The sequence below is a fragment of the Pristis pectinata genome, chromosome 3, assembly GCF_009764475.1.
Source record: "Pristis pectinata isolate sPriPec2 chromosome 3, sPriPec2.1.pri, whole genome shotgun sequence".
Classification (NCBI taxonomy): domain Eukaryota; kingdom Metazoa; phylum Chordata; class Chondrichthyes; order Rhinopristiformes; family Pristidae; genus Pristis; species Pristis pectinata.
Window position 1 is genome coordinate 112,105,641 of NC_067407.1, and position 15,831 is coordinate 112,121,471.

Here is a 15,831-nt window from a genome sequence, read left to right on the forward strand (position 1 = left end):
TCCTCATCAGCAGACCTCAATCAGTGAGGATTGGTATCAATATCTCCTCCTTGCTGATCATCAACACAGGTGCACCTCAAGGCTGCGTGCTTAGCCCCCTGCTCTACTCTCCATACCTGTGACTGTGTGGCTAAACACAGCTCCAATGCCATCTTCAAATATGCAGATGCCACTATTGTTGTTGGGCGAATCACAGGTGGCAATGAGTCAGCTTACGGAGCGAGATAAGACACCTGGTTGAGTGGTGCCACAACAACAACCTCTCGCTCAATGTCAGCAAAATTAAAAAGCTGATTGTTGAATTCAGGAAGGGGAAGAAGGGTGAACATGCACCAGTCTACATTGAGGGAAAATCGGTGGTGGAGAGAGTCAGCAGCTTTAAATTCCTGGGCTTTAATACATCAGATGACCCGTCCTGGGCCCAGCATATAGATGCAATCATAAGGAAAGCGCCCCAGCGTCTTTACTTTCTTAGGAGGTTAAGGAGGTTTGGCTTGTCACCGAACACTCTAACAAACTTCTACAGATCTACTGTTGAAAGTACCCCGACTGGTTGCATCATGGTCTAGTACAGCAATTCGAATCCACAGGAATGCAAGAAGCTGCAGAGAGTAGTGGACTCTGCCCAATACATCATGGGCACATCCCTCCCTGCCATCGATAATATCTACAGGAGGCACTACCTCAAGAAGGCACTACCCCAAGAAGGCAACATCTATCATCAAAGATGCCCACTATCTGGGCCATGCCATCTTTTTGCAGCTACTATCGGACAGGAAGTACAGAAGCCTGAAGTCCCACACCACCAGGTTCAAAAACAGCCACTTCCCTTCAACGACTCAGTTCTTGAACCAACTGGCAAAACCCTAATCGCTACAGTTTGGCAACACTATGACCACTTTGATCACTTTGCACTAAAACAGACTTCATTTTTTTTTGTTTTAATTGTGACCTTCCTTGTAAAAAATTGTGTATAATTTATGTTTTTCTTGTGAATGCTGCTTATACGATGCCATGTGCCTGTGATGCTGCTGCGAGTAAGCTTTTCTTTGGGCCTGTACACACATGTATTTGTGCATATGACAATAAACTCGACTTCGACATAGTTGAAATACTCAACAATAAATGCAAACTAAGTAATTTAAACATTTTTTCAACACTAATAAAATAGTTAAGTATTATGATACAAACACAATGTCAGGCATCCAAAGAAAAGTTACTAACAAGAAAATATCTAAATTTAATAATGTTCATAAATGCTTAATACCCCAAAGAGCATCTTAGTCTATCACCTTCTAATGCTTGTGAGGTTCCCACCTGCTCTGTGACACCAGGATGCCTGGGTATCTCATAAGTTCGACATTTCAGCTGCAGAACTGGGTCCTCATTTAAAAGTTGAGCTAAAAGAAGAACTCCATTCTGCAAAAACAAAACACACAAAATTTTATCACATGGAAATTAACTGAATGTTTGAGAAAACAGTAATCTCTAATACATTTCATTAACCTTAACAGCACATGCTTGGTTGGACTGTGGAGGAATCAATTTAACATTGTTTATCATTTAAAAATTGTGTAACTTTAGATCAAAACCTTCAAGTCAGGGTCATCCCACAGCATCCATTATTTTCCTCAATTATGGTCATTGGTACACGGGCAGTCACCAAATTCATTCTCAACATTGGGTTAATTATCCACAAGTCTGCTTTGGCACCAGAAGATGGATGGGAAGGTGGATGATGGCAAACACAGGAAAGTAGTTTGTGGCATGGATCAGTGATGGTTTCCCAGAGCAAAGTTGGACAGCTCATTTAAGACTTCAAGCAATGCAATAAAGGAGGAAGTCAAGAGATCAAAAAAGTGGAAAGAAAAAGGTCAACCACAATGAATGCCACAAAAGGAACGGAGGAAAAAGTTAGACTGTATCACAGGGCCAGAGACTATCACTTGAACTTCACTAGTATCTGTAACAAACTGTGCCTATAAATACTTTCTTTGCAGTGGCTCAGTAGAGAATCATTAATGACATTCTCCTCACAAATCACCACATCCCTGATGTCTGCATCTGCACATTCCAAGCAGAAGCTAGAACTAAGCTGCTGGTCAGACACTAGTACATCTGCCGAGCTACTCCACCATTGGACTCCCAAGCTAAGGGGCAAACGTAAAGTTCATCTGCTGCATCACAAGCCATGGGTGGTGACTGTAGCACCGCTCCATTGATTTGGATAGGATTGCTTGCCTTGATTGAACAGAGAAATGCAAGTAAGCGTTTTAATTACTTTAATCAATAAAATACTAGAAACACCTTTTTTATTTAACCTCTTCAAGTAAATTCAATTTTCTATTTTAAAATGTTTTTCTAATTGCTTATCAGGGACATCCAAAAATAGTTCAAAGGCCTTGGAAAAAAGGGTGTTCTTGGGGCAGAGCCACTCTTCATCAGCTCCACCTAACGAGGCTGCTGCAGCAACTGGACCTTAGGGCCACACAAAGTGCTGCCACAGGAAAAGCACAAGGACAGTTGTGAAAAGCAAGTCAGATAAAGCACAATTCAGCTCACAGTATACAGGCAAATATAATATGAATCTCTCTATCTTATGAACTTATTGAATGTGTACTGCAATATGCAATACTTTTATAATGAATGTATGCTAGTTTACTCGGACAAAGGAAAGGATGCAACATCTGAAGGGATCTATTAAATATGTCAACTGCTGAATTTCTCATCCCATAACAAATGCAGGCGTGGTAGCATAGCGGTTAGCGCGACGCCATTACAGCGCCAGCGATCGGGGTGTGATTCCCGTCACTGTCTGTAAGGAGTTTGTACGTTCTCCCCTGTCTGCGTGGGTTTCCTCCAGGTGCTCCGGTTTCCTCCCACATTGCAAAGACGTACGGGTAGGTTAATTTGGGTTTAAAATGGGCAGTGCAGACTCGTTGGGCCGGAAGGGCCTGTTACCACACTGTAAATAAAATTTTTTTTTAAATTTTTAAGTTATTAGTACCTGCTTTCGCTTTTATAGGCAAATCATGATTTCAGTTTAAATGTAGTCTCTGGCACTGAGCCTGGTTGTGTGGCACAGAAGGGAAGGGGGGCAGGGGAGGAGAGCAGTAGTAATAGGGGATTCAATAGTAAGGGGGGGGCAGACAGGAGATTCTGTGGATGTGAAAGAGACTCCCAGGAGGTATGTTGCCTCCCAGGTGCCAGGGTCAGGGACGTCTCGGACCGAGTTCACAGTATTCTGAAGGGGAAGGGCGAACAACCAGAAGTCATGGTACATATTGGTACCAATGACTTAGGTAGGAAAAGAGATGAGCTCCTGAAGAGGGAATACAGGGAGCTAGGTAGGAAGCTGAAAGGCAGGACCTCAAGGGTAGTAATCTCTGGATTGCTGCCTGTGCCAGTGAGGGTAAGAATAAGTTGATTTGGCAAATGAATGCGTGGCTGAGGAGTTGGTGCAGGGGGCAGGATTTTAGATTTGCGGATCATTGGGATCTCTTTTGGGGAAGGTACGACCTGTACAAAAGGGACGGGCTACACCCGAACTGGAGGGGGACCAATATTCTTGCGGGCAGATTTGCTTGAGCTGTTGGGGAGGGTTTAAACTAGTTTGGCAGGGGGATGAGAATCCGAGTGATAGGTCAGAGGTTGGTGCATTTAGTGTACAAGTAGATGCAGCATGTAGAAAGACAGGGGAAGGATACACAGTTGAAAGGGCAAAATTGCAGTCAGTTGGATGGGCTACTTTAACGTCTACTTTAATGTGGGAAGTATCAGGAACAAGGGTGATGAATTTAGAGCATGGTTAAGTACTTGGAACTACACATTGTGGCAATTACAGAGAGTTGGCTGTCACGAGGGCAGGAATGTTCCAGGGTTTAGATGTTTCAACAGGGACAGAGATGGAGGTAAAAAGGGGGAGTGGCATTGCTAATCAGGGATAGTGTTGCAACTGCAGAAAGGTAAGACGTCCTGGAGGGATCATCTACTGAGTCAGTGTGGGTGGAGATCAGAAACAGGAAGGGAACAATCACTCTATTGGGAGTATTCTACATTTAGGCAGGGTAAGGGTGGTAGAGTGAAGGAACCATGGTTGACGAGAGATGTAGAATATCTTGTCAAGAGGAAGAAAGATGCTTACCTAAAGTTTAGAAAGCAAGGATCAAACAGGGCTCTGGAGAGATACAAGGTAGCCAGGAGGGAGCTTAAAAATGGACTTAGAGCTAGAAGAGGGCATGAGAAAGCCTTGGCGAGTAGGATTAAGGAAAACCCCAAGACGTTCTACATGTATGTGAAGAATAGGAGGGTAGGACCGATCAGGGATAAAAGAGGAAACATGTGCCTGGTGTCAGAAGAGGTAGGGGAGGTCCTTAATGAATAACTTGATTCAGTATTCAGCAAAGAGAGAGATCTTGACATTTGTGAGGATGGCATACAACAGGCTGATACATTAGAGCATGTCAATGTGAAGAAAGAGGATGTGCTGCAACTTTTGAGAAACATTAGGATAGATAAGTCACTGGGGCTAAATGGGATATATCCAAGGTTATTACGGGAAGCGAGGGAAGAGATTGCTGCACCTTTGGTGATGATCTTTGCGTCCTCACTGGCTACAGGGTTAGTGCCAGATGATTGGAGGGTGGAAAATGTTATTCCTTTGTTCAAGAAAGGGAGCATGGATAACCTTGGGAATACAGGCTAGTGAGTCTTACTTCAGTGGTGGGCAAATTACTGGAGAAGATTCTTAGAAACAGGATTTATGGGCATTTGGAGATGCATAGGCTGATCAGGGACAGTCAGCATGGCTTTGTGAGGGGCAGGTCATGCCTCACAAGCCTGATTGAATTCTTTGAGGATGTGACAAAGCACATGGATGAAGGTAGAGCAGTGGATGTGGTGTACATGGATTTTATTAAGGAATTTGATAAGGTTCCTCATGGAAGGCTCGTTCAGAAAATCAGGAGGCATGGGATCCAGGGAAACTTGGCGGTATGGATTCTGAATTGGTTTGCATAGAAGACAGAGGGTGGTTGTGGATGGAGAGTATTCTGCCTGGAGGTCAGTGACCAGTGGTGTTCCACAGCGATCTGTTCTGGGACCCCCTGCTCTTTGTGATTTTTATAAATGACTTGGATGAAAATGTGGAAGGGTGGGTTAGTAAGTTAGCATATGACACGAAGGTTGGTGGTGTTGTGGATAGTGTAGAAGGTTGCTGTAGGTTACAGCAGGACAGTGATAGGATGCAGAGCTGAGTTGAGAAGTGGCAGATGGAGTTCAACCCGGAAAAGTTGATGTGATACACTTCAGGAGATCGAATTCAAAGGCAGAATACAAGGTTAATGGCAGGACTCTTAGCAGTGTGGAGGAACAGAGGGATCTTGGGGTCCACATCCATTGATTCCTCAAGGTTGCCACACAGGTTAAGGCGGCTTATGGTGTGTTGGACTTCCACTGGTCAGGGTATTGAGTTCAAGAGCCGAGAGGTGATGTTGCATCCCTATAGAACTCTGGTTAGACCACACTTGGAGTATTGTGTTCAGCTCTGGTCGCCTCATTATAGGAAGGATGTGGAAGCTTTAGAGGGTGCAGAGGAGATTTACCAGGATGCTACCTGGATTGGAGAGCATGTCTTAAGAGGATAGGTTGAGCGAGCTAGGGCTTTTCTTTTTGGAGTGAAGGATGATGAGAGGTGACTTGATAGAGGTGTACAAGATGATAAGAGGCATAGATCGAGTGGACAGTCAGAGACTTCCCCCCCCCCCCCCCCCCACCAAGGCAAAAATGGCTAACATGAGGGAGCATAATTTTAAGGTGATTGGAGGAAGATATTGGGGGGATGTCAGAGGCAAGTTTTTTTTTAAAACACACACACAGAGTGGTGGGTGCATGGAACACACTGCTGGCAGAGGTGGTGGAGGCAGATACATTAGGGATATTTAAGAGATTCTTAGATAGCCATGTCAATGATAGAAAAATGGAGGGCTATGTGGGAGGGAAGGGTTAGATAAATCTTAGAGCAGGATAAAATGTTGGCACAACATCATGGGCTGATGGACCTGTACTATGCTGTAATGTTCTATGTACAGTAACTAGATTAACAATTAGCTGAAACCACTTTGCAGCGCAAAGGGAAAATAGTTTATCTTGATGATGAAAGACAGGTAGAAGGTGGGATAAAATGGATTAATAAGACTTTTCTAAGAGATGGACACAAGCTGAAGTTTAATTTTAGGGAAAGGAAAGTTGGATTTGGAGCAGTAGTTGGAATAAATGATTTTTTAAAAAAAATTTGGGTGAATAATGAAGACATTTAAAAAGAATGCAAACTAAAAGGGGAGAAGGAGAGAGTGGTGAAAGGAATAAGGAGCAAGAAAAGGATCTCATGAAGAGAGATCAGAGAGGGTAGAAAACGGAAGATGGGCTAGAAAACAAACTAGGAGCTGGAGTGGTTAGAAGTTAAAAGACAAAAAAAACAAAAGAGGAATAAGCAGCTTTCTTTTTTAAATCATTTAGAGACGTTGGGTCACTGGCCAATTAAGCAGGCTGCTGTGTCATGGAAGGAATTGAGGTTGATGCATTGTACTTACATCGAATTTCATCTGTCATAGTTCTGCCTGCATGTATGTTTTTCTCCAATTACTTAAGTAACTACTTTGCAGCCCCTTAAGCCATATTGTTTGGAAAAAGTGACCACTTTGCTTTCTGAACTAAAACCATAATATCCCAAATCACATTGAATTTTTACACTTAGCACATACCACCATTGAAATAGTTAGTATAACAAGCATTCACTACTTGCTATTTTTCAGGGCAGTCTCCCATTTCCAAGAATCCCGAGTTTTGTATGCAACTCTACTAAATGTCTCTTAAACAGATATAGCACGTGACTTGGATTTCCATTATCCACTTCGATTGTCACTTGGTTGAAAAAAAGTTGAGGAGGTTAGTAAGAAAATATCTTCCTCCACTGGCTCCAGCTAACTGGATTATTCATAACCAGATAACCTTCAAGCTTTCGCCTGATAATTGATTCCGATATTTTGCATAGAATCTAATGAAAACCAGAGTATCTGCAGTTGCCTGTCCTGTTTTGGCAACTTAAATGAATACAAATCTATTAGCCCATTTCCCTTTTAGTGTAGATGTACTTCATAGCAATGAGTCAGTCACTTTCAAATCTCTTGGGAGTCCCTCTCCATACTCTGCAATAATCCTCTGTTTCTGGGGATATGCATAGACTAAGTTTACTTAAACTGCCCAAAAATATCTTTGGTTCATGGTGAAATCACTGTTATTACATCTGGAATATTTGGAAACAGGCTGGTCATATGTGTTCAGATGAAATGAAATAACCATGAAGAATATTCGATGTTCAATTTCAAGTCAGATTGCATGTTTTATTCCCCATCTGTGAATTCAGTTGTTATTGTTCAATTGTTGTTAGGCCATGACTATATATAGTACATCTTGCCTACTATTACCCATCCAATATTCTGGCTAAAATTCATACAATTGACTTGGATGGAGGCACTAAAAGTATGGTTGCTAAAATTGCTGATGTAAGGATGCATATGAAAGTTTAAAAGGACATATGGAATCTACAGAGGGATATGGATAGGTTAAGTGAGTGGGTATAGAATCTGGCAAATGGAGTATAATGTGCAAAAATATGAAATCGTCCATTTTGGCAGGAAAAATAAATCAAAATGATTATTTCAAGAGTGCAACTATAAAATGCCATGATGCAAAGAGATTTAAGATTCAATATAGCAGAAGATTGCAGAGCTTTGAGATGCAGAGAAATCTGGATATTCTAGTGCATAATTTACAGAACGCAAGTATGCAGGTACTGCAAGTTATTAGAAAAGCTAACAGAGTAATATTGTTAATTTCAAGAAGAATTAAATATAAAAGTGGGAGACTGCCAAGAGCACATCTGCAGTCCTGAGTGTGGAAATGGTCTCCCTATTTAAAAAGGAGGCATTTTAACTTCTAATTACTTTGTCTTCTACTACATTATCACTGAATTCAACTTGGCCCTAGGGTTATAAATATCTGGATCCTCATCTCAAATACGTCTGACTCACAGACCATACCAAACTTCAACATTCTATGGTTGACCTCCGCACTGTATTGGGCCTTCAACATCTTGTGCATTTTCTGGATCACAAATTAATATCAGGTCAGGATAAATATTGCCTTCTGGGATTTTGTTATACAGTATGAAGGCCAGCCATGGAATAGGTAAATCTGCAGCCTCTTGACAAAATTATATTATCTTTGAGATGAGCATAAACGCAACACAGTACACACAGGACACAGCCAGGCTATGTCATTCTATACAGCACGATTGAAAATTTCCTTTAAGTTAAAAATAAACTATTCAGATTAAATATTTAAGTCAATGTTTGAATTCCCCCCTCAAAGTGAACATATGAATAATTACCTCAGTATAAAATCGTACATATCCCGAGGTAAAACCAACAATTATACACGTCCAGTCTGGTCGTCCTGTGGAACTTCTATCAATTGTAAAACAGATTGTTACTTAATTCAGCATTTTCAGAATTAAATCATAAGCTGCACTTTTTTTCAAAATCATTTATATAATGTTCTAGGCCACATTCTCTCCATAGGTGTAGCTTTGGTAATTTTATTTCTTCTACAGTCTGAAAACTATCATGTAAATTTAGCACAATAATCTCAGCTGATGGTCCTGAACAGTGGGAAGGCAGCACTGCCACAGACCCCTTCAGATGAGGGTTAATTTCCAGCAGCTTTTTATAACAAGGGCATTAAAGATTTTGGGCAACTATTAAGTAGACAGAAGAATCATACCAATTGTTCTAGCCAATATCACTTAACATAATTAAAAGAAACAACTTCAACAAAGTGCAGCAGCCACTGGTACATTTTACTTGTTCTAACAGACCTGCTGTCCACTCTGTGCTTAGCTAACTTGTTAGCTTTGTTTAAGAGCACGAGGTTAGTTGCGTTACTTTGCATTCTAAGCAATTCATTGATCAAAGGGATTTAGTAAAATCACAATTTCTCTCTCATGCATGAAAGGCAACTGACTCAAAGGTAGGTCATCTGTCATTTGATAGGGTGTCCACAAGCCATCCATATGGAGGCACCATTTTAGTTACCAATCAAACCACAAAGCATGCTGTACTGCTTTACGCTTAACCAGGGTACAGCACTATAAGTACTATTCCGCTATTTGGGATGCAGTAGGATTGCACAAAATGCTACATGAATGCCAGTCTGTCTTTATTCATCAATGCAGTTAAGTCCCAAGCTCAAATATGATAACTGGCTGCAGAAATTCCAGAACTGAGCAGAAATATTTAGATTTTCTTGTACATTGTTGCAAAAGAATTTTAGTACTGTCTAATGTCTCACTCTACTCCAGGGGAGTGATATGGGAAAAGGTAGGCAACTATTGATTATTCTGTTATGAGCATATATGCTCGTAAAGTGGCATAAATTAACCATGGCCATAGTTTTGTAAACATCACGTCACATTGTTTTGACAAAATTTGATCAAATGCCTTATTTTCCAAATGGGAATATTGTGAACATGGAATATTTAGATTTTCCAAAAGGTTTGACAAGGGTGCTACAGGGGGGTTTGATGAATTAAAAGGCATGTAGCAGCAGGGACAGAAAAATGAAAATAGACTTTGTCCTTGTAGACAGGAGAGAAGAGTAAATCTCGTCCCCTTGATATTTAATGTCATTACATTTAGTGAATTTGCCATCAATATCCTGGGATCAATACTGGCCAGAAACTTCAGCCACATAAAAAAAATGGTAATAGGAGCAGGTCAGAAGACAAGCATTTTGCAGCTTGAGACTCACCACTGGCATAGGTGAGTGAAGATCCAACCATACTCAAGCAGCCTAACGTCATCCAGGATAATTTAGTGTATTTGACTGACACCCAATCCACAACCTAATGTATTCATTCCCTCCATCACCAGTGTATCATCATTGTATCTTGTACCACATAGAAGATGCGTTGTGACAACCCACCAAGGGTTATTCGACATCTGTTTGATGCCACACTTAGCTTCCATGAACCATTGGGCAAAGCGGTGGTTTAAAGAATTGCAAAATTCAGCTCTTCGGTCCATGTTTGGACACAAGATGTTAATTCGATAGAGCACATGGGCAAACAGGTTAGTGATTGGGGGCACTTAACAGCATTGTTAAATGACACATTCCATCGCTTGGGTGGTGATTATAAGCACAGTCCAGATTAGAAAGTTCTCCTTTTCTTTTGGACAAACACCTTAGGATAGTTTTCCATATGACCACGCAGCAGCTACACTGAACAACAGGGCTAGAAACACCGATTGTTCTAGAGCTCAAGTCTTCTGGCAGGATATTTGACTCTATAACCTCTGGCAAATCCAGTGCTCTCAAATTTATCTTTGTAACATCTGGAACTAATTGAATTGGTTGAAGACTGGCTTCTGTGAAGGTGCGGAATGTGCAAGGTTAATTATCCACCTGGCAGTTCTGCCTGAAATGGTTGCAAAAGCTTCAGCTTTGACTGTCTTTACAGCAAATATTTTGGCACTGTGATCTTCAACAGGGAGTATTTGTGGTGTTCTGCATTCCTCCTAATTGTTAGTTGCCTACCATCATTCATTTGTGGATATAGTACGATGCAAAGTTTTAATTAATACCGTAGAATTTAGTACCTCAGTTTAATGCATGCTGCTTTAACCAATGTTATTCACTTCGATCTCTCTTGTTGCTTCACCAGTTGTTTGGTACCTCATTGTTGAGTATGGCCTGATCCTTTGCACTCTTAACCCTGTCATGATGTTACGGTTGAGTTTATAGATTGCAGAAAATGAATTTTACTGTTGAATGATAGCCCATATTGTCCGCTGGGGCCATAGTTTTGAGCTGCTTGATTAGTTTCATTTTGAACTGTGAATTCCCTTCCTAATGCTACTGTAGAAGCAGCTCAAGGACTGTTGAGGTTCATAAAGTCTCATCATTATTTTCTCAGTTTAACTAGGAATGATCAATAAAAGTGGATTATGTGCAGTATCAGAAGATGGGGCCAAGACCATCTTTAATAAAACTACACCTAATAACATCAAGGAGAGCCCAAGGAGGTGTGCTTAACTCAATACTTCCCAAATGGATAATCCACTTTTAATACAGCAGGAGCCAAATTACAAAAAAGTGGTTCAGTGTGTGATACTGAACAAATATTACTGGTTAGCAAAGCCAATAGTATAACAATAATAAGGATTTGGTCTTTGAAAACAATTATTACTGAACCAATAATGTAGATCATTTTCAAAAGATCACACATTAACAAACAAAAATCTAAAACTGACAAGGGACAGCCAGAATTAGGTACGAGTTTTATTACAAGGGATGATGAATAGAAAACATCCGCTGTTGGTTTGTTTACATGGCATCTTTATTGCAAGGTTTTGGATCACTAATACTTCAACTTATTCTCAGCAGACGTAGCATATTTTGAGAACAAAATGTGCCAATATATTTGCTGTCCAATGCCGCATATGACACCTAAATATTTTAAGACCAATGTTAACAGATGATACGAAATAAACAGGTCACTAAGTTTTAATTAATGAACCAAAAGGTAACAATGACTTTGCAATATTTGTTATACAACCAGTCTTTAGCTACTGGATTTCCTAAAACAAACAAACTTTGGTGAAATAACAAAAAGAAACAGATCTACTATCAGCAACTTTTGCTTGCAATTCAGTGAGTGTTTGTTTTGCTAATATTTACTTAGCTGCACAAGGATCCTCAGGTAAAGATACTTACCTCTTCTGACTTGCTAATGGTATGCAAATAGCACTACTGACACATTCACTGAAAAAAAAGAAATCATATCAGATGTCTAATCATACATCTCAAAGAAATTCAACAGCTAAAATCATGGTTTGGCAAAGTCAGTCTACCACACAAAGTTCTGCGTCTTTATATAAAAAAACAAACTTGGCATTTTACACAAAACACAACTTTAGAATACTGAAAACAGTCCCAAAGTAAGCCCAGCTCGTCAATTTGTAATGATGGAAAATGGTTCAAACTAGCAAAACCCAACCACGTCAAAAGCAACTAACAGCGCAGCCATTACAGCCCAGCTTAGAAATGGCAAATTACATGAAATTAACAGGTTACTTCAATATATCAGTACATCTTTAACAACTTATCCATTACAAAGACCAGTGAACTTCACAAACTCTCAAAAGATATTGGCCCTGATTTTAGTGGAAAATTGTTGACACTCCACATTACTGTTGACATTTTTCCCTGTATAACTGACGGGAACTTAGGAATTTCTAAGCCAATGTAGAAACTCCAAAGTTGTTGTCAACAGTTCATAGTATTTTTTATATTTGTACTCTGATATCAGATTTATCATGGAATCTAATGAAGGAGCATGAAGCCAGTGAGATTCCCTACCAGGGCTGTGAGAATCTGTTTGAATGATCAAAAATTTGTAACAGGTACCCAAGCCAAGAGTTGTGCCTGATCTAACCATCCACATTTTCCAGCTATTCTGTGTACAGGGCTGATAATCCACACTCCATCCCCCACTCCAAGCCACTTGAATGTTGAAATCCCATACAAAAAACCTTGTGGAAGAATGTTACTAATGGAAAAATCCCTATACCAATGCTCTAATGAGTCAACTGATTCAATCAAAATAGGCAATGTGAAATTTTCTACCATTTTTTTCTCAAATTATAGTGCTTCGAATTCTACCAAAACCTAATTTTCCACAATTTAAAGTTAATTCGGAAGAAATTGTCAAAAGTCTGTGAGGAGTTTAAAAGTAACATTATAGTTACAAGGCGAGTTTGTGTTTAACTTGAGTATACACGATGACACTGTCTAATAAATCATGACAAGGTTGATGTTATTCCCATGAAGCACTCAATGGTTGTACTACTACCTTGCAGAAAATTACACTTTTGACTAAAAACTTAAAATCCACAAAGTATTAAATTGCAATCAGTAATCAATTTAAAAGGCATTTCAAAGACATTTCCTCCTCTTTCCGAGCTGCTAGCTTTCCATAACTGTATCTCGAGCCAAGTAGGCAGTATACTGCAAACTAAAGGAATTACAGAATCTTAATGTTGATGCAAGGAACTACTGCTAAAATTGATGCAGGTATTCTGTTGTTTCTACTAGATTGCTAACTTTATGGTATTCATTAATATTCATTGACCCTGTGTACTGCAGAGTGACAGACTATTAGTTGGGTTATATACAGATTGTTTAATGGCAAGTGAACGAGTTCATCCTCACGCCAAGATTTCTTTCAAAGAATCATCTGTACACAAGAATAAAAACAGAAAATGCTAGAGATAGTTGGCAGATCAAGTAGCAACTGTGGAGTAAGAGAAAGAGAGTTGACATTTCAGGTCAATGACCTTCACCAGAACCCAGATTAAACCAGATCCCTAGCATCCGCAATTTTTGTTTAAAACTTCTCAACATCCATACAACTTTTGCCAATGATTGTTCCAATTGAACACGGCAATCAAAAGTACCAAAATTAAATCCAGAACTCTGGTCAACGTACACTCACCCTTCTTCAACATTCAAAGTACCGCTCCAGGTAACACAATATTGCATTTCATTTTTACCTTTTTCGTTATTCTTCCATTTTGCTACAAAACAAATATTTAAAAAGTGAACACTCAAATTTGAAATAGATTTATTTCTGGAAGCTTTAAGGTTTTAATATTACAAGAACTTTTCACTAATTTAAAATGTATACCATTTTCAAACAAGTTTTAAATTAAACAAAAATTGGTGGAGTTGCAGATAGTGAAGAAGGTTGTCAAAAGATACAGCTGGATATAGATCAGATAGAAATATGGCCAGAGAAACTGCAGATAGAGGTTAATAGGGACAAGTGTGAGCTGCAGTCCTCTGGGAGGTCAAATGTAAGGGGGAAGTATACAGTTAATGGCAGGACCCTTAACAGCATTTATGTATAGACGGATCTTGGGGTACAAGTGTGTTGCCACTTTCAGGGTGACTCCCTGAAAGTGGCAATACAAGTAGACTGGGTGACAAAGAAGGTGTTTGGCATGCCTGCCTTCGTTGGCCGGGACATGGAGTGCAAGAGTCAGGAAGTCACGTTGCAGCAGTATAAAACTTTGGCTAGGCCATACTTGGAGTATGCATTTCTGGTCACCCCATTACAGGAAGGAAGTGGAGGCTTTGCAAAGGGTGCAGAAGAGATTTACCAGGATGCTACACGGATTAGAGGATATTTGCTATAAGGAGAGGTTGGACAAACTTGGGTTGCTTTCTCTGGAGCACGAGGTTGAGGGGAGACCTGATAGAAGTTTATAAAATTGAGGCATAGATAGGGTAGACAGTCAAAAATCCTTTTCCCAGGGTAGAAATGTCAAAAACCATAGGCCACAGCTCTAAGGTAAAATGGGGAAAGGTTAAAGGATGTGCACAGAACAAGTTTGTCTTTATAAACACACAGAGTGGTAGGTGCCTGGAACGCACTAGTAGGCAGCAGATACTGCATTTTAGTGGTGTTTAGATAGGCACATGAATATGCAAGGAATGGAGGAATATAGATCATGTGTAGGCATAAAGGATTAGTTTAATTTGGCATCATGTTCAGCACAGGTATCGTGGGCTGAAAGGCCTGTTCCTGTGCTGTACTGTTCTATGTTCTAAAACAAAAAATGATGGAAATACTCAGGTCAGGCACTATCTATGGAGGGGGAAGCAGAGTAACATTTCAGGTTCATAATCTTGCATCAAAACTGAAAAGATAAAGATACAAATAGTTTTAAGTTAGCACGGAGCTAGAAAAGAACAAAAAGATCATTCCAATACACTCTTTAAAGATACTAAGGAACTGAGTATTTCTGGTAGGAATTTATTATTTCAGATTTCCAACATCTACAAATTTCTGCTTCTTAATTTTATATTCAAGCAAAATATAAACAACGAAAACTGTGTCAAATGTTTTTAATCTTGAATCGATCAAAGTTCACAGAAGGAATATCACTTACGCACTAGGAATACAGCTTTCTGATCCCTTGCCATTACCATCAGATCATTGGTTGGTGACAATGATATCACACAATCTTGTAACCATGATACAGTTGGTGCCTTACTTGGAGAATTATCTTCCTTCTGTAACAAATTTTAAAACTAAAAGTAAATAAATTGATGGCACCTAGTGGGGGGAAAGTACTAAACAGTTTCAAAATGGCTGTTCTTCGTAGTTTCAAGTGATTATTGATGCATCCAAACAAAAATAAAACAGGAATTTAGTTGGACCAAATGAGCAACAACCTCTTAGGCAGGAACAGTGGCTGAGGTATCTAAAAGTTAAATTGTTAAAGCAGAATGGGATTGTAAATACATTGTTAATAAATTTACAGTTTCAACTATACATTGAAAATAGAAAAAACAATAATGTGGGTTTACTAGGTACTGTCATTAAAGGCTAAAAATTCAGAAGGATATTGTTATCCATGCATTTGTTTTTAGATATAACCGTAAAAGAGAACTAATATAATCAATGACTAGGATTTGCATGGGTAAGTAAAAGGTAAATCCATGCATAACAAAGAGTCTGAATGGACACAAAACACACAGATTCTGGGACAGTCAGAAGAAAATGAATGAAAATTGGAGCAACAACATATTCTAACATAAGGAAACCCACGAAGAAATAAATCTTTTAGTTGTAACACTGGATATTTAATTATGAAACACAAGCTGTTAGTTTAATGACATTTCAAGTTAATAGTCTTATGTTTTGTT

The 15,831-nt window shown here is 39.5% G+C and overlaps 1 protein-coding gene across 1 annotated transcript in view; it reads right to left on the reverse strand.

Annotated features, from left to right (window-relative positions):
• rab3gap2 (RAB3 GTPase activating protein subunit 2 (non-catalytic)) overlaps nucleotides 1-15,831 on the reverse strand; it is an 80,951-nt gene that overhangs the window by 49,303 nt on the left and 15,817 nt on the right. Inside the window, exons 3-7 of the mRNA XM_052010958.1 lie at nucleotides 15,072-15,195; nucleotides 13,613-13,694; nucleotides 11,833-11,880; nucleotides 8,450-8,525; nucleotides 1,318-1,419 (exon numbers count right to left, since the gene is read on the reverse strand). Coding sequence (XP_051866918.1) covers nucleotides 1,318-1,419; nucleotides 8,450-8,525; nucleotides 11,833-11,880; nucleotides 13,613-13,694; nucleotides 15,072-15,195 — 432 coding nt within the window. The remainder of the gene's footprint in view (nucleotides 1-1,317; nucleotides 1,420-8,449; nucleotides 8,526-11,832; nucleotides 11,881-13,612; nucleotides 13,695-15,071; nucleotides 15,196-15,831) is intronic.